Source organism: Cryptomeria japonica, chromosome 5 (genome assembly GCF_030272615.1).
Source record: "Cryptomeria japonica chromosome 5, Sugi_1.0, whole genome shotgun sequence".
Classification (NCBI taxonomy): Eukaryota; Viridiplantae; Streptophyta; class Pinopsida; order Cupressales; family Cupressaceae; genus Cryptomeria; species Cryptomeria japonica.
Window position 1 is genome coordinate 472094394 of NC_081409.1, and position 24029 is coordinate 472118422.

General features: G+C 34.7%; 1 protein-coding gene across 1 annotated transcript in view; it reads left to right on the plus strand.

The window, feature by feature from the left end:
• Positions 1-9131, plus strand: part of LOC131049919 (PHD finger protein ALFIN-LIKE 2) — a 45235-nt gene extending 36104 nt beyond the window's left edge. Inside the window, exons 4-5 of the mRNA XM_057984013.2 lie at positions 8175-8298; positions 8414-9131. Of these exons, the coding sequence (XP_057839996.1) occupies positions 8175-8298; positions 8414-8674 (385 nt within the window). The 3' untranslated portion in view covers positions 8675-9131. The remainder of the gene's footprint in view (positions 1-8174; positions 8299-8413) is intronic.
• Positions 9132-24029: the final 14898 nt, after the last annotated feature.

The window sequence follows — 24029 nt, forward strand, 5'->3', positions numbered from 1 at the left end:
TCCTATTTTGAAAAAATAGGCGTACCGGTACCGATACTGGTCTCCAACGTCTCCGAGTACCCCCGTACCCATGCAACCTTGATTTTTTCCTTTATTATATTTGTTTATTATTTATTAAGGGATGATTTTTATGTCTTTTGTATGGATGGACCTAAAACAAACCCAACCTCCAAATTTTTTTTGACCAAACCTGTGAACTGGAACTCGAACCAGTATCAAGACTGGCAACTTAGAGTGTATGCTGTAAATATAAAATATCTATATACTTAAGATTTTAGGCTTTAAATATGTATACACTTTAGATTTTTATATGTTTTTGCACCTATGAACCAAAAATGAACCCAACCCTCTAAATTTTTTTGGCTGAATCTGCAAACTGAACCAATGAAGCTGAACTCGAACCAGTACCAGGATTGGTAACTTGGTTTACAAAGAATAAAAATTTTCTAAAGTTTTTTTACTCTGTGTCTAGTGATGTTTGAGAACTCTAAATCTATGAGAATGGATGCACCTGGTAATTCTTTTTCCTATTGATGACTTTACATTCAAGGGAGAGGGAAGGCAACCAATCAATGCCCTGATCTTTCTGCCAGATTGGCAGTTAAGGGAATAGAAGGTCCAATGGAGGGAGGATATGGGGCCAAAGAAATTGTGAGACAAAAATGTTGGAGGTTCTACATATAGTATAATCTCTTTGGAGTTTTCCTGTGCTAGTTATACTTTGTATTTGCAGAAATCACTGTGATTCATGAGACAGAATATGGGAAAGTGGTTTGATGTCCTTTGTCTTACTTGGCCATTCATCTTTGGCACAACCTTCTGATTATCAAGAATAAGGTTTGTTTTTTCATGAGTAGCTAACTATATAACGATAATAGGGTGCTATGGAAATGTGGGTTGTAGAACAGCATTGTAAATTTTTCCAGGATAATTTTTCACTTTGAGAGATTGGATACTTTCTGGAAAATGGGTTGACAGAGATGTTTTTTTTTTGTAGAAAAAAGGCCATATGAAAGGCTGGACAAACTGGGGTATTTATATTCTTTGATGTCTAATGGTTGGATAGAGTTTTACGAGGGTCTGACATAATTGTTTTGAGTTTCTCCTCTATGCTTGCAAAGGTTTTGCTCTACCAGCATTGATGGTCAGCATTTAAGTACTATAAGGGGCTTTCTTTTTCCTTTCTTCAATGAGTACTATAGGTGGCTTCTTTATTTCTCCTTTCAAACCCTTCGTACCTGTTCTGTTTGTGGGCTGTTTATCGTACATATTACAATCAGTTTTTCTAATTTATATGCTTTTTGGTTCTGACTGATGATACTATTTGAACATAGTAATAAAACAGAAACCTTACCTTAGCTATATTTTGGAGGCTTCAGAATATTCCTAGAAATAGCTTCATAAAAAATGTGATTGGTCTTTTAAGTGCACTTTGAACAAGCTTTGAAAAACCATTGGGAAATCTATATAACTGCTGAATGTAAATTTAAATGAAAATACAGAAAGAGAAAGTTCTTTGTGTTCTTATATAAATTTTTCATATTATTGTAACTTTTGTTTTGATTAGATAAAGCAGGAAGGGCTTGAACCATTAACAAAAATAACCATCAAGGCAAGAAAGAAGAATCTTACGAGTGATGAGATTAAGAAAACAAAAGCTTTTGATTGGAGCTAAGAACAGGCGGGAAACAGGGGTCCTGACCCTAGATTAAGAATTCTTTCTAAACAGAAGAAAGAGGGAGAGACGAGGTAACATGACCTTTCCTCCATCTACAAACACAGTCCAAGCAATACTATCATTCAAAATCCCACAAGGAGGGGAAAGAATAAGAGGCCCCCCCATGGGGAGACAAACATTGGTTGAAGGGGGAACAACCACCGAAGAAGACAAAATTGGAGCGGAAGGCTATATAGAAATAGAAAGAGAGCACTCAGAGGGAGGAACCACAGTATGGTCATTATGTAAAGGCAAGGCTTGTTGAAAGGTTGTCATTGATGTCAATATGACTCCTATGCGATCAAAGATCATCATTTGTGTTACTTATACACAGATCAGATTGGTGAGATCAGCCATCATTTGTGCTACTAATACATAGAGATCCGATTGGTGAAGATCGGACTAGTCCAGTCAAGATCAGTTTATATGCAGAAATCCGATAGGTGAAGAGTGGACTGACTAGTGCAGTCATTTGTGCAGAATTATTCATTTGTGCAGATTTATACGGTTCTCTTCTGAAGCAGATTGCAGAAAATAAAATGAATTGTCTGACTAAATTTAGATAATATGGTTAATATTAACATTAATACCACGATTTGATAGTAATGATCAAATTGTTTATATTAAGGATGTCACGTCTTTCTGAAAAGCTACGAACTCATAAGTAATACAATCCTTGAAGAAAACTTCACATATTAAGTAATGAATTAATGAAAACAATTTGGGGTGCAGTTTATGATAAGGCACGATCATGACAAGGAAAAATACTATCCCAAATAGTTTTTTTTTTCTTGGCGAAACTGGCAAGCTACTAATATTATATATTTATATATAAAAACTGATTCAAGAGCTCCAGGAGGAAAGAATCAGTAAAGAAAACCTCCCTTCTCAGCTCAAAATACAATGATAAGTAATTGACCTAATCTACTACCTATGGAAGCAGTTTACAACCATTTTCCTTAAAAAACATGTTCCATTTGAAATCAGGTAGGACATCTAAAGTGCTGCCTATAATGCTAGTAATGACATTGTATGGCTTTCATCACTCTGATACATTTACTCAACATTTACATCTAAGTTTACATATTGCAATGTGTAGTAACAAAAGTAATTTCTAATTTCTTGATTTGCTTTATCTTGGGTCGGCATACTTATCGTTGAAGAACTGTCCATAATCATCAAAACACCAAACGAGCACCAAACAAGCATCAGGCTATATAGTAATGATGAAAGATTGTCGAGATGGCAAAGCATAAACGTGAAGAGATCAGTCAGGGAGGAGGTTGACTAGGCATGCCCAAAGTGGGAGTAGACAATTCTGCCTGAAAAAAGCTCTAAACCTTTGAAACAAAAAAACCCCTCAAATTTCATTTGCTGAATATGGTGATGCGAAGCTAGACAGCTCATCAAAATTTGAGACACGGGACCATAGGAAAAGAACAACTATTCTTCCATAGCTTCTGGTATTGACATTTTCATGCAGCTGCTCCTGTGAATTGCCTCCTTCGTCACCCACAGGTAAAACCCTTTAATGTGCAAGAGGAGCATGGGATGTGCTGGCTGCTTCCTGGTCAAGGTGCATTTCCCCCGCTCTCAGTATGATATTCAGATCACGAACATGGTGTGGAAGAGGGCGGTCGACAATAGTAGGTTGATCCACAGTTAATAGAATTAATAAAGCATTAACCACCTTCTTCGTTTTATCCTCCAATTCATGTCCATACACTTTTTGATACCTGTGAAGAGTTTCGGAAACATATCTGAAAACACGCTTGTCAAGGGTTTGCTTAATGCTGTCATACAGGGCAACATAGGCACTCCCACTATGTAACCAGTGCCTTGGGAAAAGACCCCCTACTTCTGCTTGACTTTCCCATAAGTCATATTTCTGCACTGCTCTAAGAAGTTTGTCTTCTGGGAGATACATGTCACAGACCACTCTTCTAGCAACAGATTCAAGTAATTCGAAAGATTGCAGAAAATCTAACGCATTTGAAAGGAAAATTGAAACCAACTGAGAAGGGAAAATGAGTCTATTGGTCTGAGGGAAGAGTGTCTCCTCACCAATGATTCGTTTGATACTCTTACTGATTTGGTAGCTGCCAACAATGAAGATACGTTCAAGGATTTCATCAGTAATGTGCCCAGAGTAAGGATATTCCCACTCTGCAACCATGATGTTTACTTTGTAGTTTCTTGGCCTGTAATCCATCTTCAAAAAAGCCTTAGCCAATCTGGGATTTCAAATGCGAATGCAGATTACTTTGCTAAACACTCCGATCAAATGAAGGAGAAGGTATGTCTATGGCTACGAAGATAGTCCTTTATAAAGTGTGAGAGCCATAGGATAGAAACCAGCCAAGGCTGCCACCTGTTCAGGGAAAATAAATGAGAAACCCTGCAAAAACCGAAGTTAGCAGAAAAGGGAGAGTGACAATCAATTATGCACATTTCTCTGTCCTTTGGAACCCGGTGTTATGAGTTGGAGCCGTACGATTTGAAAGCTTCTAAACATTTGAAGCAAGTAATTCCCTGCAAAGCCACAAGAGATGGAGATAACAATCTGCATTTGCAATGATTTCGTATCCGATTAGTGCTATGGCCCTCGAGTAAAACAGCTTTGATGAGGGGCTATATTTTTGCCAAAACTTTTTCCTTATACATCTTAAGCTTTATCTTGTCCGAATTTGCAAGGAAATCATTACATCTTGCCCATTCGTGCTGCCGTAAGGTTGGCATAAAGCCTGCAGAGATTCGCATGATATCCATTCTGGGAAAAATTTAACTTCTATAATGCGAGCGGATATGAAGGGGGTTTAATGATTGGTAGCTCCGTAGCACTTGTTTAGCCCTTCTTTGGTGACATCATCTAGGAAAGGTAGGAGAAGAAAAAGGTCCTCGTCAGCATCCATCGAATCAACTACTATCCCAAATAGTTGCGATTTGGGTTAGGTATTTTAATTTGTTTATTAAACAAAACAAAAGGGCATGTCTATTGGGTTAGGTATTTTAATTTGTTTATTAAACAAAACAAAAGGGCATGTCTATCAAATAAGACATGACTCTTAGTGTGGAAATCTATATCTTGAAACCAAGAATGAAATGATCCGTGTTGTTGTGAAAAAAGGCTGAAGGAATATCAAAGAGGAAAAAAGAAATTTGAGACTGCAAACATTATGACCAGATTCTTGATTTGAGTTATATCAGATTTAAATGACACAGAATTCTATGAAGAAATTGTGATTAGTTCACAGCGGGACTGAAGAATGTATTGGAGCAGATTATAAAAGAGACATTATGTTTGTATGATGATAGATTTTGAGAAAGACATGATAGAACTGGTGATCAGATTTTTGGCAGATTTGTGTGAGGAATACATCAGTTGAGTGAGGGGTTGGTGCCTCTAAGTTGAATAAGGGGTTGGTGCCTCTACAAGTTTTAAAGACAATTGTTCATATAAAGCAATTTTATTGCTGTGGTTTTCTCCCTATTCAGTGTTTCCACATATATATTGTGTATTTGTGTTCTTTGCATTTAAGTTGTTGGATTATTTGATTTAAAAAGTTTAAATTTAAAGAAGTAAGAGTTATATTGATTCACCCCCCTCTCAGTATAATTGTGGGCCTAACAAGGCTAACCCAGCTAAGTCTTCCTCAGAGCCCTAAGAGGAGACATCCACTAAAGAGATAGGATCCTCAACAGTAAAGTGATCACTAGAAGCATTCTTCCATTGAGTTGCAGGACCCTTCCGATCCCCTAGAGTAATCCGAAGCCAAGTGGCCAGTAGTGAAGTAACGATGACATCGAAAAGGGATGCCTCATAATCCAAAGGTTGAGACTAAGGCCAATCGCCAACCATCAAAACCATGTTTGCCTGAAGAGGTGTGGAGAGGTCAACATCCACCAAAAAGTGAGCATAGGTAGAATGCCTCATGAAGGAAGTGGATTCATCAAACCTCAGGAATTGGCCAATAGAGTTTCCATTGGCTTCATAACAAGACAACTCCCAAAATTGGAGGAGTAGATTAGGGAGTTGCAACCATACTGGACACACATTAAGTGGTTTGGAAAGGGGCTTGAAATTATTAGTTCGAGGCTTAAGAGAGGATACTCTCCTTAAGCCCACAACTTGTCCAAAACTGAGTTCTTGTCCTCTAATGAAGTTAAGGAAGCAATGAAGAAGCCTTTAGCACAGGGGTAAAGCTCAATCTTATTAACCTTGAGGGGCTGCCAAGAACCAACCGTGGAGATTCGACAGAGAAGGCCAAAGACCAAAAAATCTTTAAACCAAGGCCCTGCACAGGTAGAACAATTCATTCTCCACAACCTCTTGACCATAGACCACCACAGGGGGGGGCTTGGCACAAGGAAGTGGACTAGGTTTTCTCTGGGAATGAGGAACAACCGAAGACCCAGCAAGTTGAGCAAAGCACTAGCAATCCTACCAGAAGCCATTGGACTCAAAGCTGCCACAACCCCAACATCGGAGGGACCAACACTTCCAGAGACAGGCACTGAGGGTGCCATGACAGAGACCCCAATGCTGACTACCACAGTAGCAACATTTGAACCAGCAGATCCTAGCACCAGACTAGGTGAACCTTTCACAGCTTAACTTGAAACAGGAGCTTGGGGAGCATAGTGAATAGAGGCCAAAAGAGGGGTGAGAGTAGCCGTGGCCCTAGGAGCAGGCTCTGTAGTCACCATCGCGAGAGCAGCTTGAGCAGAGGCAATGGCATGTGCAGAAGACCCAAAACAAGCAGGAGCAACAAGAACAGCATGAGCAAGAGTCACTGCACTAGCAGGAGTGGCTTGAATAGGGGTGAGGACGTGAGCAGAAGCGCAAGTGGGAACCATTGTTCAAAAAATATCTGGGATACTCCTTTTTTTTGTAACTTTTGTTGTTTCCTTGTTTAGTTGTAAATAAAATCCAACAAAAAGGTAATTTAGTTTTCTTCCAAAATTTATCTTATGAGCTATAAATATCTATTGCATGCTTTTGTACTAGCATTAGTATAAATAAGTGTTTCTTGGTGGATCTCCGAGTGACCATTAGCCTCGGTACAATTCATCTGTGGACTGAATTCTTTATATTCTGTTTTTTCATCCTTCTTATCATCCATTGAATTATTTTTGTAAATGATATGGAATAGTTTGTTTTATATAATTGATGCTGGGCTTTCGTTTTCAACCTTCAAAGAGTGCAATTAGGGGGCTTGCTTTCTTCTTCCTTGGAACTTTTTGTACCTGTTTCTGATTGTGGGTGGTATATTCATCATACTGACTGATAAGACTATTTGAACACAGTAATGAAATAGAAACGTCACCTTAGGTTTATTTGGAGGATTCAGAATATTCCTAGAAATAGCTTTATTTAAAAACTGATTAAACGTTTATGTACAGTCAGAACAAGGTCTGAAAAAACCTTTTGGAAATCTATATAAGTGCTGAATGTAATCTAGGACAAATGGCAGAGAAACAAGAGTAGTAGTGATCCTATAGAAAGGTCATTTTTTCAAACCTTCGTTGTTTCCCTGTTTCTTGTAAATTAAATCTAATAATATGTTAAACTTAATCTAGTTTTTCCGAAAATTTTCTTATGAGCCATGAATACCTATTGTGTGCTCTTGTTACTAGCATGGATGTAAACCATCTTATAAGTGTTTCCTGGTGCAACTTCAAGTATCCATTAGCTTCAGCATGGTTCTTCTATAGTTTCAATGATCCATATGATGCAGGCAGGCATAACTGTCACAAGTTGTCCAAAATCAGTAGTATTGTCATGACACATTGAACACGGAATTTGAAATGGAACATACTGACGGTTGGTGCTGCCAATTCTAAACTGAAGTCAAACATCTATAAGGGCATGATGAAGCCAGTTGAGGGGTTTAGAAAGTGTATTATGTGTTGATACATTTGAGAATATAGCTGTAGGAGACCGTAAGCTTTGAGAAATTGGAGCAGCAAACCGGTTGCATCCCCTCTCTGTACTTGTGTTTTTTATAATAATATCAATAGGTAGTTAGACATTTGCCACCACCAGCTGGTTTTTTCCCTCAAAGTGGGATTTTATGAAATAAATTTTTTCTGTGTTTGCAATTTTTTTGATATTCTCTCTTGTAAACTGACATATGTGAGTGATCAAGTAGGACAGTAGTTATTTTAGTGATTTTCATAGTTTCTGTGTTTTGATGAAATTACGGATGACCCAAATTCTGATATCTTTGTTTTTTGCCCGTCTTGTCATCTTTTTACTTGTGTAAATGATATGAAAAGTTTGCTAGGATGATTCTTCTTTTGAGATTCTTGGGCTCTTCTGATTCTTTGTAACTCTGCTGAATTTTTGCAGTGTTCACTGGTAGATAATGTTCAGCTATTCCTGTATATTTCCATATAGAAAAGTTATCTATTTCTTATGTATTTTTAATTAAAAATCTCTGGATATTGACTGCAGGAAACGACTTTTTAGTATGATAAATGATCTCCCAACTGTTTTTGAGGTGGTTTCTGAGAGGAGGCAGACAAAGGATAAGATTCCTGCAGATAATAGTGGAAGCAAATCTAAAGTATCTTCAAAGGTTGGAGTTTCTGCCTGTATAGGATGGGATATGCATCATTTCACTTAACATTGTTGTTTTGCTAGTTATATTTATGCGATGAAAGATTTCATAGTATGATATTTTCAAATTGCAGCGAATTAATGATGGACAGTTAAAGAATACTAAACCAGTTCTGAAGGAGGATGAAGAAGAAGATGAGGATGAAGATGAAGAGCATGGTGATACAATATGTGGAATTTGTGAAGGAATCTATTCTTCTGATGAGTTTTGGATTGGTTGTGATATATGTCAAAGGTGGTACCATGGTAAATGTGTGAAGGTTACATTTGCTAAAGCACAGACTATCAAGTCCTACAAATGCCCATTATGCAGTAGCAAGAAAGTTCGCCAGTGAAGCCTCCATAACAATAGTTACAATTTTATTTAGCTGTTAAGCTTGGAACTGCTTCAGAAGGTGCAGGGCCCATTGTGTGAAGTATCTTACCACTCCTAAGTTAGTTTAAGATAATTGTTGATCTGAAACCACTTGTAAGATATTGACGATTCTTTGCTTTTGCAACACATTAAACATGCACGGTTGTAGAAGACTAAGTCTATAATTTCAAAGGAAAAGTCTTGTTACTTCTTTGCACTTTATTTTTTTGGTAACACTACTGTATTCTCTGACTAAGGTTCAGGATATAAGCAGTTCGGTGATGGTTTGGGATAGAACTTTTACAAATGAACTTTGTAGGAATGGGGATGCAAAGAGAGGTCTCTAGGGTCTCTTCATTTGTAAAATTTGGATTACTCATTTGGCATCGCATGTCATTCATTTGAGCAATTTTAGGATTGGATCTGATTTGTTTCAAGTTGGTTTTTGTAAATTTTTGCTTGCTTTTCTAAATGACCTACCATTTATTTTTGGAATCATATGCTTTCTTGAAGGAATATCTTGTAAATAATAATCCTGGTTTTGTTTTACTTGGCTAACATTTGAAGTTGCTGTAAAGAATTGACGCATCTTACTTTAATTGCTGCTCTATATGAGGAATTGCTTTTTCGACTATATGAAAATGTCTGTATAATTATGGATTTTTGTGTAACTTACTAATGCGCATGCCTCAGTTCTGCATTCAAGGTTTTGTATTGTGTGGATCTGGCGCATGGATCACAAGCTACTTTTGGGACGTACAAACTCGAAAATATGTTATCTAAGTAATTTTTCTGACTATTTCATTATTAAACATATACAAAGACATTTGTTACCCTAATTCCCTGCAAGTAATTATAGTAATATTAATAAGATGATATAATAGTAACCAACAAGGTTGAATTGGACTACAAAAATGTCAGGAAAGATACAGAAATCAGCGGTCGACGATGTTCAAAAATTAGTGCTAGTGTGGGAAATTCACTAGGTTGGCATGCATGCCAAGTCCATTATGAATCACAAGGTATGTTAGCATGGGGTATTCACTAGGCTGGTACAAACATGCTTGGAGATTTAATTGATTTATGTTTTCGGGATGAAATGTTATTTTAGGGAATGCAAAATGGATGATTATATAACAAAGAAAAGATTTGCTTTAAACTAAAAAATTACTCAATATCTTTATCATATACATTATATAGATTTTACACAAGATTTGAGTTGAATTGATATTTCACAACAGCTGACAAATTAACAAATGTCAAAAATCAAAATTAAGTGCTTCCATTATTTATTATAAAATTAAAAAATACAACAAAATGTAAAAAGGCTGTCAAAAATCAAAATTAAGTGCTTCCATTATTTATTATAAAATTAAAAAATACAACAAAATGTAAAAAGGTTGCAAATAATTATATAATAACTCACAAAAATGTAAAAAGTACTATGTTGCCTTATTGACAATTGTCAAAATTGCATCAAAATTAAGCCATTGTTAGGCATTGTTTCAGTAGACACCAAAATTTAAAATTCTTGTAGTAGTCAATCTTCACTAATAATTAAATATTTTTTTTAATTATTTAATCAATCTACTAATCGCCCTTCCTCTCCATATTAATTAATTAATTTTATATTATTTAACTAATTATCATTTATCTCATAATTAATTAATTATTTTTATTAGTTTCTTTCTCTATGGTCGAATAAATAAACTAATTTATCCTTTCATTTATACTTTCATTCCTTAGTTTGATAAAAAGACAAAAGTTTATTTACTTTTACCTGTTTGCTCATGAAATTAAATAATTTTAGTATTTAGTTCTCCCATTTTCTTCGACCTCTCCACTATTTTACAGTCATCGCTTACTTGTCCTCTAATTCCTTTCACTAGATTCTCCACCTCTCTACTATCTTACGACCTTTGCCACTTTCCTTTAGATTCCTTCGAAGCATCTTCCCACTCTCTCCCTATCTTTGACAAAATTTCTCCTATGCGATCTCAATCGTCCATCCCTTTTGGGATGAATTCAAACTTGACTGTTGATCATATTCCCTCTATCTTTATAAATTCAAATCTTTGCTTCCTTTTTTGGGTTTAAACGCTATACTTAGCTCTTATTTTACCATATGTTTATTCTTGCAAATTTCTGAGGGCAACAATATTATCAACATTTTGAAGGAGACTTGAGGACTATGGAGATCTTTAGGGGAGTTTTTGATTGATGCTTTTGGCATTGATAGTTTCATGTTCTTGAATTTATTGCTCTCGATTTCATTCCTTTTTGCTAATCATGTTTTCATTTCTTATCATAATCATCTTGTTTAGTGTTTTGGAATGATATACTTGAGGATTTGATATTTATACTTGCTACTCCCTTTGTCACATTCTTCATAGTGTAAATTAGATATTAGCTGTGATTTGAGGATTTGGTGGTTATCTTAAGACAATCATAACATCTCATTTTTTTAATTTACATTTCTGGCACGTCTGGTGGGACAATTTTTAATCGTGCGTATTTCTAATTGTATGTAGTTTTTCTTTAATTGCATGTAACCTTTTCTTAATTGCATGTAGTCTTTTTATTACATGTAGTTTTTTCTTAATTGCATGTAGCTTTTTCTTAATTGCATGTAGTTTTTTTAATTGCATGTAGCTTTTTTTAGATTGCATATAGCTTTTTTTTGGGTTGCATATGCTTTTTCTAGTTGCATGTGTTTTTTTTCCTAGTTGCATGTGCTTTTTTGGTTGCATGTTTTTTTGCATGTTGCTTTTTCTCAATTAGATGAAGACTTTGTGTTACTAATTCATTTTATGCAACTTGTCCTTTGTTAGACGAAGAGCCCTACTAAGAACTACTAACGATCTTGTTGCAGGGCCAAAGTGTGGAAAGGGGTTTTACTTGAAACTTATAATTTGTGGTGTTGCAGGGTTTTGTATTAATTTTTATTTTTGCTTGCTTCATAGGTTAGAAAACATTTTGAATTGGTGTTCTAAAATGAACCTTGTCTTCCATGTTTGGCATGCTTGTCCTTTTGTCTAGGGTGGACCCACAGTTGTATTGAGTATCCTCTCCCCTCATCTTCAGGATCTTTGGTGAAAGAGAAAGGTATCAACGACACAATTTTTCTTTTATTAGTGAAATATCTTGGGAATTTAATCACCTCAAAGTGTATTTCGATAATTGAAACACCTTTGGGGATTTCATCACCTCATAGTGGGTTTCGAACGATATTTCTCTTTGGGTCGCTATAAAAAAGGCTTATCCAAAAGGTCCATATAGCTAGGGTGCAATCTGAATTCAGGTCTTCTGATAAGGGCTTTAAGAGCTTTAAGTAGATTTCTTTGTGAATCCATTATGTGGCTTTGTTCCTAAAAGAATAACTCAGAACCAATTGTTGTAGAAAGCCAAAAACCCAAGCTCACTGATTTAGGGAATGGATATCATATCCCATAGATACCCCTACCCTTCATCATGAGATATGAAATTCCTTTGGTCAAAAAGGTTTCAGAGCCTTCAAGGAATGATATCTAGTGTGCCCTGTGGTGGGGGAGCCAATGTCACCAAATCTCTACATATCCACTTTTTCTGTGGTATTTCTATGTAGCAGGGGCCTTAGCAAGTAGTATCCACTTTCCATCCTAGGTTGTGCTTGCTTCTAATTGTTTGCAATCTCGATGTGCTATACCAATAGAATCAGTTGAATTTGTGGGCTCCTTTAGGCCTCTCTTGCAAACTCTATATCATGGAGTTCTTTTAGTCCAAGTCAAACAACCTTCTTTGTCTTTCAATGCTTGTCAAATGTCTTCTTGCTTCAAAACAATTTGTTCCAAAATCTTTTGAAACATTGACCACAATTGATGTCAAATTCAGACTTAGTGGATACTAGTAGGACTGCTTATTTCATTTTCTTGCATTTGTCTCGCATCCTAACCAATCATCATTACTCTTTCATCTAGATCAATTTTTCTTAATCAAAATATTGGGGTTCATCATTCACTGCCAAAGACCTTGTATCTTTCTCATCATTGATTTGGCCTTCACTTTGGGTAAGTCTAGTCTATCTTATCCGTTGAGCTTGCACTCATCAGTCTAGAGTGAGTTTGACTAAATCAATCACCATCATATTTCATTATCCAAGGTCTACACATTTCTTTGACAATTCCTAGGTTGCTTTTTCTTTTGCATATCCCTAATCTCAAAAATCTCAAAAACATTTGAAAATCTCCATAAATCCAAAAAAATTCATAACATTCTAAAAAAATATTCAAAAAACATAGTCTTAGATTTCATATAGGTTGCATTTCATCTTTAGAGTCTCCAAGTCTCTCTTATGCCTGTCCTCACTAGGTCCCACCACAAGAACAATATGGACCCATCTGAACATGATCCCATGATCAATCCTACCAGTTACTATTAGTAGAAAAGAAACTCGAGTCCGATACCTAAATATCCATTAGAACCTCCTTTTGACATGTCCATGGAAAACCTTAGAGAAAATTTGACCCAATAAGAGATTGAAGAAGACCTACAAGACCCTAAAATTCAAGCCATAATGAATGCCCTTCTCGTAGTAGATTGAGACCGCTATTTCCTACTATTACAATAACAAAGAGCCAAATTACCTTCTGATTTTCATCTCACAAATATCCAAGAAACCTTACCTGACATGGATTTATTCAATTTGGCTAACTATCAGAATCCACATCAGTATAGAGCAAAACCAGCTAAGGTCTCATCATCATCACTTGACTTCTAATTCAATAACCCTCTTTTTGGTTTACCTTCAACACTTGAAACAAGTGGAACACAACTTGATCCAATTTCAACATATTCAAATCCAAGTGTTACACTCATCGATCAAAACATATCCTAACCAAGTCAAAATGTGACACAATATAATCAAAACTTGGATAATCAAAATGCACCTCCTAAACAAACACAAGCCAATCCCTCATCTTCGTCATCAATTCCAAATCCTTCCAAGGTTCAAATTTCATAAGCTTATAATCAACCTCCTCCTTCGATGAGCACCACGACCAATACTACAAGTACCACAACAAGTGCATCAAGCATCCATGCCAATCATTTGAGTCAAACAAATGTCAACCAAGGTACAACCGATACCACATCAAGTCAAATCTCAAGTCAAAATGTTGATACACAAATATTTTGATCTTGCCCCCCTTGCACTAGGGTATGTGTATGAGAAGAAGATGGTGCCATGTTGCTCCTCAATGCTTGCTCTCCATTGAAGAGATCATCAATAGGGGTATTGATTCTTTATTCATTCACATGAGATACCATAGGAGCGGTACAAGTGTTAGCTTTTCCAATGCCATCTCTAGGATTATCATTGTTTACAAAAGCTTTTATGTGATCTACATATGTAATGCATTTTCTTAAAAATATCATGATAGAGCAACATGCAATATGGATAAAATCTTTGAGATATGATTGGCTATTAGGAAATATTTTTGAAACCCTAAAGATACAATATGCAAAAGTACTATGAATGAAAAGAAGCAATGTAAAGTGAAAGAAACCATTATCCAACATATGATTTTGATAAATATAAGTAAAAATCAATGTAATCATATGTGAAATGGAAAACAAGCTAGATTTAGTAAATGTCATTATGAATGCCTAAAATCAGATCTGAAAAATACAAGTGAAAAATTATGCAACCCACAAGTCAACTTTAGCAAATTAAATTAGGGATTTTTATGAATTTAACCTCTAAATTTATGTTTTAAATTAAAAGTATGATTTATGAGTGCAAATTTTAAAACTAAAATGCATACAAATTAGATCTAAGAAAACAAATAAAAAATTAGCGTGAAAGATGTTAGGTTCACCAGAATGTAATGGTGTAATTAAAATCACTAATAATCCAAATTAACCAAAATAATGTGGAAAGAGGAACAAACCTAATAGATATAGCCTCAATCCAAATAAAGAAATGGCTAAAACTCTGATTAGATTCACATGGTGTTAGGGTTTCCTCTTTCCAAGGGCTAATGATGGGTTGGAATTGATAATTATAAATTAGAGAAAAATGAGAGATAATTGAAATAAATTGACAAATACAAAACATTACAAATGTCCCATGGAGCCATAGACTGGGATTTGGGAAAAATAATAGATTTGGAACCTATTCCCAAAAGTTCGGCCTGATATTTTGGGACTAGGTAGCACAGATTTGCCTTGGTCCTTCAAATTTTCCTCCATCAAAAGCTAAACCTATTCTTCATTGTCGACACTGTCAAAATTCACGAATACAAATCCCACACCTATTTTCTGCACACAAAAAGAGATAGAAAGATTTTGTGGATAGGGGTTTGCCTAAGTCAAACCCCGATTTAGGAATTAACCTTGAATGAAATAATGCAAATACTGAAATAAATGTTAATGAGATATAACTAAGATTGGCAATTGTTGATGATGATGCAGTGCTCTTTGAATGTAATCACAAATGTTGAATATAATGGCATGACAAACACATGACCATGAAAAACCCTAATCACACACACATGCTTGCATGAAGATTGATGTAACTTTGCTCCACAATGATTGAAGGATGAATATGCAACCTTGAATCTCTAAATATGCTTAATGATGAATTCTTCACAGATGTATGAATATTAGGTATAGATAATGGATGGAGTCTTCAGTCGCTTCTAGGTGAAAATGAATTGATAGAATGCCTTTATATATGACTGCCTTGGTTAATTATCGATTAGGCCGACATCCAATGGTCATGTGTAGGCATGAGGACCAAAACACATAGGGGAGATAAAGGGCCTGCCCCATTTCAAATTGGGGCCTATTTAAGGTGGGCCAGTGTGTTTTGGGGCACCTTGGTCCTCCTACAAACATGACCAACAGAAAGGGAAACGAGGAAGGCACCTCTAGGATGTGGTCCACTAAATGGTGTTTATGACATCAAGGTTGGATAATAGGACCAAAAGGGACCTAGAGAGAGGATGGAGATAGGACATGCTAAAGTAGGAGTGTTCGATTACAAATTTTTTGAGTTTTTGTGTAGTTTTAATTGAAAAGTACTAAAAGGAATGGAGAAAATATTCAAATAAAGTGATTTGTAACCCCAATTGTAGACACATGAATACTATTCTTAGATTTCATAAAATTATTTGAAATTGGAAAAGTTACATCACAAAAATCAAGGACTACGTTCTTAAAGTTTTATGATGAATTTTTATAACAATGTTTATACGTTATGAAATACGTTGTAGCAATGCATCTAAATGAAGATACCAAAAAATCGATCCATTTTTATATATTATTTGGAAATAAAATTATTGTTTTAACAAAGAAAGCTCATGATAGAAAATATCATTATCATTTTAACATACAAAAGATCAATAATAAGACAGAGAAAATAATATGACTCCACGATCAAAATGCTTTCTATTTCTTTGCAAAATTCCATAACTTCAAACCTTGTACAAAATTTGTGAGAGAAAAAAGTCCCTTTATAATAGCATTTTAAACATTGTATATGTAGGCTTGTTTCTTGTAAACTATATTGTAACTACCTTGTAACTACTTCTTAATTTTTTTGAAAAAACAAAAATAAACTTTATTTTTGTAAAAATATCTTCAACTTGTTTTGAAAATAAAACCTAATATCTAAGCTTTAATTAGAAAAGGACAACCGAAGACTTGAAACTTGTGACTTGTGACTTTTGATTTTTGAGAAGAAGACTGAATAGTTGGTCTTATTAAGGCATTATCCTCTCTTTATCCCCAATAGTTGGTCTTATTAAGGCATTATCCTCTCTTTATCCCCAATAGTTGGTCTTATTAAGGCATTATCCTCTCTTTATCCCCATCATCTTTGACACCTTCTAGAGACATCTTTGGTAATGAGGATTCTTTTGATGGAGATAAGACTTCACTTTGTAAGCTCAAAACAACTTAACGACTAGAACAATGAACTTGCGTTTGGGAGAACCATTAGTCGTTCAGATCTTCTAAATTGATTAACCATTCGAAACATGATCTAAATAATAATAACGCTAGTCTTCTAAATTGATTAACCATTCGAAACATGATCTAAATAATAATAACGCTATTCAGATAAACGACTAAGACACATAGAAAGAGGGATAAAGATACCACTCAACATATTCATCAATCCTACAATGAAAAGCTTGTTATTGAACACCATTGTGTCAATCATATCTTTAAACTTTTCTTAATAGATTGAACTTCACCCTTAACCATTATATAAAGTTGATTAACAAGAAACCATTTCGAACTTTTTCTTTTTTTTGAAGTTTCTTCTACCTAGTCAAAGTTCTCTTGATGATCATCAACTTCCATTTTACACTATGAAATCGAGAATTGGATTGATTTTCCCTCATGCTTGAGAAATTTATTTTTAGTAGTTGATATGTTGACATCAATTTTGGCCACGTCTTTAATATCTTTTAGAATTCGTTGCTAACCGATTCTTCCTTTTTGACGATTCTCAATTATTTTTCAACTCTCTTTTCTTATTTCTTCTTCGTCATAGATTTTATTTGGTTCTTCAATGAAATTCAATGCATTTGATTTTACCCATTCTACCCACTTTTCTATCACTTTAACACATGATCAATATTTGCAAACATTTTCAATGACCTTTTTTCAACACTTCCTTGAAAATTGGGATCTATAGAAGTGGGAGCTACATCTAGAGGCAAGGTAGATGTGTTTACAATGGGTCTAGTGAAATAAAATATTATTTTTCAATTGACACCTAAAAACTATGAATGCTACCTTCATGATATAAAGAGCTAAGCTCTATCTTAGTGATGTTAAAATCAACTTTAATGGCTTTGTCTATATCCTTCTTTAAAATAGAATGTGTAGCTTTGACATACATATTTCCAAATGAAGAATCTATTGTCAATCTTGATGTGACCTTAACCTTCTTGGATTATATGATATCTTTCAAGTAAATTGGTAACTATATCAATTTCTAGAAGGACCAATTAAGGGACTATTTTTTTCTTCAATAAGCTTTGTTTTTTATTACGGGAAAAACAGGTTTTGAAGGGACCCTGAAACCCTTTACATCAGATTACAAAAGATAGATCAAATAAAGTCTATTCATAACAAAATTACAACAAAAACAACTGCACATGACTGAGAGACAACGAAAGACAAACAAAGACTGCTCAGCCCACAAAAACAACAAAAGGCCAACAAAATATTAGCACATAACCAACAACACCCAGATTTTTAAGGTTCTCCTCAACATCAGTGTTAAGCTAGTGCATCTTCTTGGTGGCATTCTTCAAGTCCAGAATGTCCTGAGGTAGTTCAATGGCTTTCTTCTTCATACTGGCATGAATGCGCTTTCTTGGAGGACCTGAATCATCAACACCAACAACCATCTCCTTATCCTTGACCACAACAACCCTATCCATGCGAGCTTTCTCTAGCTTGCTAACCATGGTAGACATAGTATTTGCAGAAGCCTTCACAATATTCTGATGAGTTTCCATAATTCCCTGGAGGATAGCCTCACATTTTGCAATTCTGGCCTCCATATCCACAAATTTTTTGTCAGATATTTCCTTAACACGTGGAGTAGCTTCCATATTCTTGGTCAAACAATTTGTCATCACCTGTTTTCCACTTTCAGTCCACAAGACACCTACCGAAGTATCCTCAACCATCTCTTTACCAGCATCGACAGGGTGAGCACTCACAGTACCATGCGACAAATCTTTAGCATTAGCATGCATAACTTCTGTAGTCACACAAATCTGTCCAGCTTAATTAAATAAATATTCGCTATTTATTTGATTAAAAATGCACTAGCCACCAGTTAATTAAATTAATATTTAATTAATTCATCCCCAAACATTCTTCTATTAATTAAATAAATTATTCAATTTATTTTAATTAATTCATTAAATCAAATTCAAATCAATTAAATAAATAAAATCTATTTATTTAATAAAATCCCCTTTTCCTCTTTTAAATAAATTAAATAAAACATTTATTTAAATCATTATCCCCACCCCACTTGCATTTTCCTACAAATGCAACTTGCACACATTTATTGAAATAAATGAATTTTTATTTTAAATAAAATCCTATTTTCCCTCACCCACCAAATCCAATTGCATTCCTAAATCCCCTTTTAGATTCTTCTAACTCCTTCCTAATTAGCCTAATCCATCCCCTAATTATTGTCACATTCCTAAGCAAAATGGAGTCACTTCTCAAAGACTCCAAAGTCTTTGAAAAGCATTTAATGCTTTGTGTGTTCAACAAATTAACCCCCAAAGTCTTCCAAGACCACTAATGGCTCTTACATGACCATTTATGGCTCTTACATAACCATTTATGGTTATTTCAAACTTGTCTCCCCAAACATTTATTGTTTTGACCATATTCATCCTTTTCACATTTGCACAAGAGTTTATCCATTGGATAAAAGCTTTATTCTTTGAATAAAGAGTTTATTCATTCAACTAACCTTGAGTTTAACTCCCAAGGTCATATCAAGCATTTAATGCTTATTCCCTCCCCTCTCAACCTATCTCACATTGACACTTGTCATCCTGGGATTGGGTTGAAAGCTCTCACATGGATTTGAAATCATTCAAATCCTGACCCTTGTTGAGATTATTCAATCTCAACCATCCATTGCTCCATTTTTCCTATAAATAGAGCCCATTTCTTCATAATCCAGATCTTGAAAACTTGTATGCATTTAAGCTATAGGCATTTTAAGAGAGCATTTTAGCATAATTAACTAATATCTTGTCATTTTGGATAATATCAATCATTTTAGTATCAATAGCTTAATATTAGCTTCTTTATTTACATTTAGAGCAATATTTCAATCTCAAACCTCCATAAGCATCCATAGTGCAAAAAGCTGCTGAGAGCTACACTATTTTGGAACTTGGAGAGGAGAGGAACAAGGGAGAAGGAACTAAGAGCATGCTAAGAGGCATTTGGAGATGCCTCATTATCTTTGTTTCATTAGTTAGATATATTATCATGATTTTAGTGTCTCTCTTGATATGCCTGTTTAGATTAGTTTTTGATTGAATAACACTAACGATTTTCTTGTGTGTCTTGTGTTGTTTGTCATTTGCTAACCTTGCTCACTTTGGAGGGCATCAACTTCCATCTTGGAAGATAAAGACCATTGCTTAAGATTGTCTTCAATAATCTTTGTTGCAACCAAGAGGAAGTAGGATTTTGTGAAGTCTCTAAGATGTCCATATATGATATATTAAATGATGTGAGTGGAGAAGGAATAAATGGGAAGATAACATCATTAGGTAGTGTATTCATGGTTAGTGAAGGTGGAGGTTATTTCATAGAAGTGGAATGCAGTATATCATGATGAGGGGATATGATAAGAATAGAAGGACATATGGTAAGTGTTCATTATTCCACAAAGATAATCTTTAGGATCCACAAACTCTCTTCCTTCAGAATTTTCCTATTTAAGATTTAATAGTTTTTTTTAATCTTTTCTCTCTTTTTCTATTTTGAATTATCTACACATATACTTTTAAAGTTCTTTTTCTTATTTGGATCTTCATTGTCACCACCTTCTTGAATATATTTTTGAGAATTATTAAACAAATTAGAAGTTTGAAAAAGGAAGAAGAAGAAGTTTATCTTCTTGTTTATCATTTCTCCTCCTTGAAGAATCATCTTTACTTGAAGGCTTTGTAACAATTTCTCCAATGAATTTTCTCTTCAATCAATCTTCTGACAACCTAAGAACATGAAAAATGCTTTCACTAAGTTATATAATTTTCTCATTTGCTTTATTGATAGGTGGTAAAATTGTATTTGAATATTTTCAAAATAAAGAGGATCAATCAAATCTGACCCATCATCTTAAACCTTTAAATATCCCAAACAATTTTGAATTCTTTATCTATTCAAGACTAAGTCTTTGAATCTATGTTTTGCTTCTCATAATAATCTCATAGTCCTCTAAGAAGTCTCTAGTTTTTGAAAAAATGATAATATCCTACACCAAAATCCAAATTATTTGTAACATAAATTTTGCTATAAAAGAAAATCTCATGGTGTAAAAGTGCATGTTTAACTTTTTTAGTGAGCACTCAATATTCAGAGTGCTAGAAAATTAGTTACACCTATTGTCGGCATCTAAAAATGGTTAATGCTTGCAGTATCACACTTTAACATGTCTGCGACACCTTCTTTTAGGATTTTTGCATTTTACTAACACTTCCTCTATGTCGCACATTTTATATTTATCATTTGTTAACATTGTATCATTCATCTGTATTCTTATCCTATTTGTAGACACCTATAATTGTCCTATCCTAATTAAATAAATATTTTATTTAATTAATTATTTTATCCTAGGCCTTCTATTTATTAAATAGATTTTTATTTATTTAATTAATTCATTTATCCTCTTCTACCCTTTCCTATTTAAATATATATTTTTAATTTATTTAAATTATCTTTTCCCTATATTAAATAAATATTTTATTTATTTAATTGATCTCACTTCCTCTATCAATTAAATAGATCCTTATTTATTTAATTAATTTGAATTAGATTTTTCCCTCCATGATACTTGTCATTTATCTCTTAATTTTCCTTTAATTACCCCCTCCATATTTTATTATATTTCCTACCTACCCTTTAATCCTAGCCGACCATTTATCATTTCACCTCTTAATCCTATCCCTCCATTTTCTAAGGCGTCTTCTATATAAGAGGATACTTTCATCCTTATCAAACCTAATTAGCTGACTAATGACATATGCAATCAAGCCTTCAAGCGATCAAGTGATTCCACAACCACAATTCATTCTTTGTTGAGCTCTTGTGCACACACAAAATCTGAGAGCAACCACAATAAGAAAGATCAATGGAGATAGGAAAAAATGGAGATCAAACACTACTTGGAATGTGAATGGTATTATTATCTGATTTGTTGATTTGCATGTTCTTAGGTTTCTTCCTTGTTGTATGGTGAATGCTTCATTGTAGAATTAGGGTTTGCTTGTAATTGGATTTTTTATGGTTTTGCAATAGTATATCATCATCATTTTTCACCATATACATTTTGGCACACTCGGTGAGACTCTTGTCCCTTAGTTTATAACGTCTTTTTGTAGTTTTAGTCATTATTGTCAAGTTGCAGATTGGATCAACAACGATTACAGGTGAAATCGCATCTATGGATCATCTTTTTGCATCTACATTTCTGTTTTGTAGGTTTCAGGTTTCACATTTGAGATTCATATTTTTATGTCTCTATTTTTTGATGCGTCTGTGCATCATTTTGTCACATCTTTTTCTGCATCTGCGTTCCAGAGTTGATTTTTTGTAGGTTTTTAGGATTCTTGCATTTTCGATTATTTTTTCCGTGCTTGTGTCGGTTATTTCCGTGCCTGTGTTTTCTATTAGTTTTGTAGAACCCAACTTGTTTTGCGTCTGTGTCAACGCTTTCCAAGTCTGTGGTAGTTATAATCGCGTCTGAGTTTTGCATTTTCAATTTGTAGTTTTTGTCTTTTTAATTTTTAGGGTTTTCAGATTTGGTTTTGTCTTAACCCCTTGCTTCGACTAACGAAGTGGTGTAGCTATTTAAACTGCATTGTTGAAGGCCCCCTTTTCACATTTTGATTTTGATTTTCTAAAATTAACCTAACAAGTGTGCTTGCAGGTGGGGGTGATCATCAAAACTACTAATCATTTTATTGCAGGGTTAATTTTAGTGTGTGTCTTTGCATTTCAATTTTTAGTCTAATTAGGGCTCACATCTTTTTCATTTGGGGTTAAAGAACTTGTTTCAAGTGTATTGTGCTTTTCACACACTTTATGTTTAGAACCCTAAAGGTGATAAAAAAAATATCCTCTCCCCTCGCCTTCCATTGGACCTTGGGTGTAAGAGAAATCGTTATCATCTTCTTTTTTTAGGTAGAAGGGCTTTCCTCCTAAGTATCCCATAAGGCCAAGTGAGAGGGAACGAACCAAGTAGTATTTCCTTTAGCCTAATGTATAAATTAATACATTAGGTGAAAGTCGTGACAACCCGGTGACATATATCTACATCGACAGTTTTCCCTCAGTATCCACACTTGTGTGAGATGTGTAAAAATAATCTTGATGATTGGGAATGGGTTCTTAAATGAGCCATTGTTGCATGGGTAGACACTAGGAACCGTTGAAGTCCTTCCACTAGACACCTTAGGTAAGAGGTTGACCCTTTTTTTTTTTTTTCTTTTGAACATCGCGATAATTTTAGTGCAAGGGGATAACTGGTTTTCCCCCCAAGATACTCACCATAAGGCTCCCTTGGGATGAGATAGAAATCCTTAGCTTAGCATAAGCTACTTGTAGCTTTTCGGGGATAGGGTGATAGAGTCATCCTTCTAGTCCTGAAGGCCCCTAGCCGTTCGCTCAAGAAAATAGAAAAAATAGTGAATACACCAATCAAGGTGTCCCTACACTTGAGCTGACAAAGATTACAAGTTGTGGCCTAAGGTTACCACCATGAGAACATTGACGTTAGGCTAAGAAAGTGTTTGACGTGTCTTCAATTGTGCTAGACCCATGGAACTTGCCTACACTTGAGCTGACAAAGATTACAAGTTGTGGCCTAAGGTTACCACCATGAGAACATTGACGTTAGGCTAAGAAAGTGTTTGATGTGTCTTCAATTGTGCTAGACCCATGGAACTTGTGTTGATTCGACCGATAGAACATACACATTGCACTCAAAAATTGACAAAACACCTTCAGACATTGTGTCTGCATTGTTTGCTATGTTTTCTTACTACAAGATATTTAACATTAAGATCTGGTCACATTCAACAATTGGAAACTTGGACAAAATTGTGCAAAATTGCCAAAAACATGTCTATGTTTGATATTAGCATGTATTTGATCATTCTGGTCGTTTTTGTGTTTGTTCTTTGCACATTTCTAAGACTTAAAATCACATTTGCGTAGAACAACACCACGTATTTGCATTCACACATCAGACTTGGAAAAAATGTCAAATCATCAAAAACTACATCTGTGTTGGATTAAACATCGTTTGTGCTTAGAAATCACGTCTGTGTAGAACATAATCACGTTTCTGTATTTAAACTGAGATTACATCATCAACAATGGAAATCGCGTTTGTGAACTGTGAAACTACGTATAAGTGGGTTAGATCCGTGTTTGTGAACTCACAATGTGTCTATGTTTTGAGATCAAAGAGATTCTAAGGCAACTTACCCTAGGGATTCATTTTTAGTCATCTAGTATTTATCACAACTTTGTCACACATTTTCATTCACCATTTGCAGTCCTCA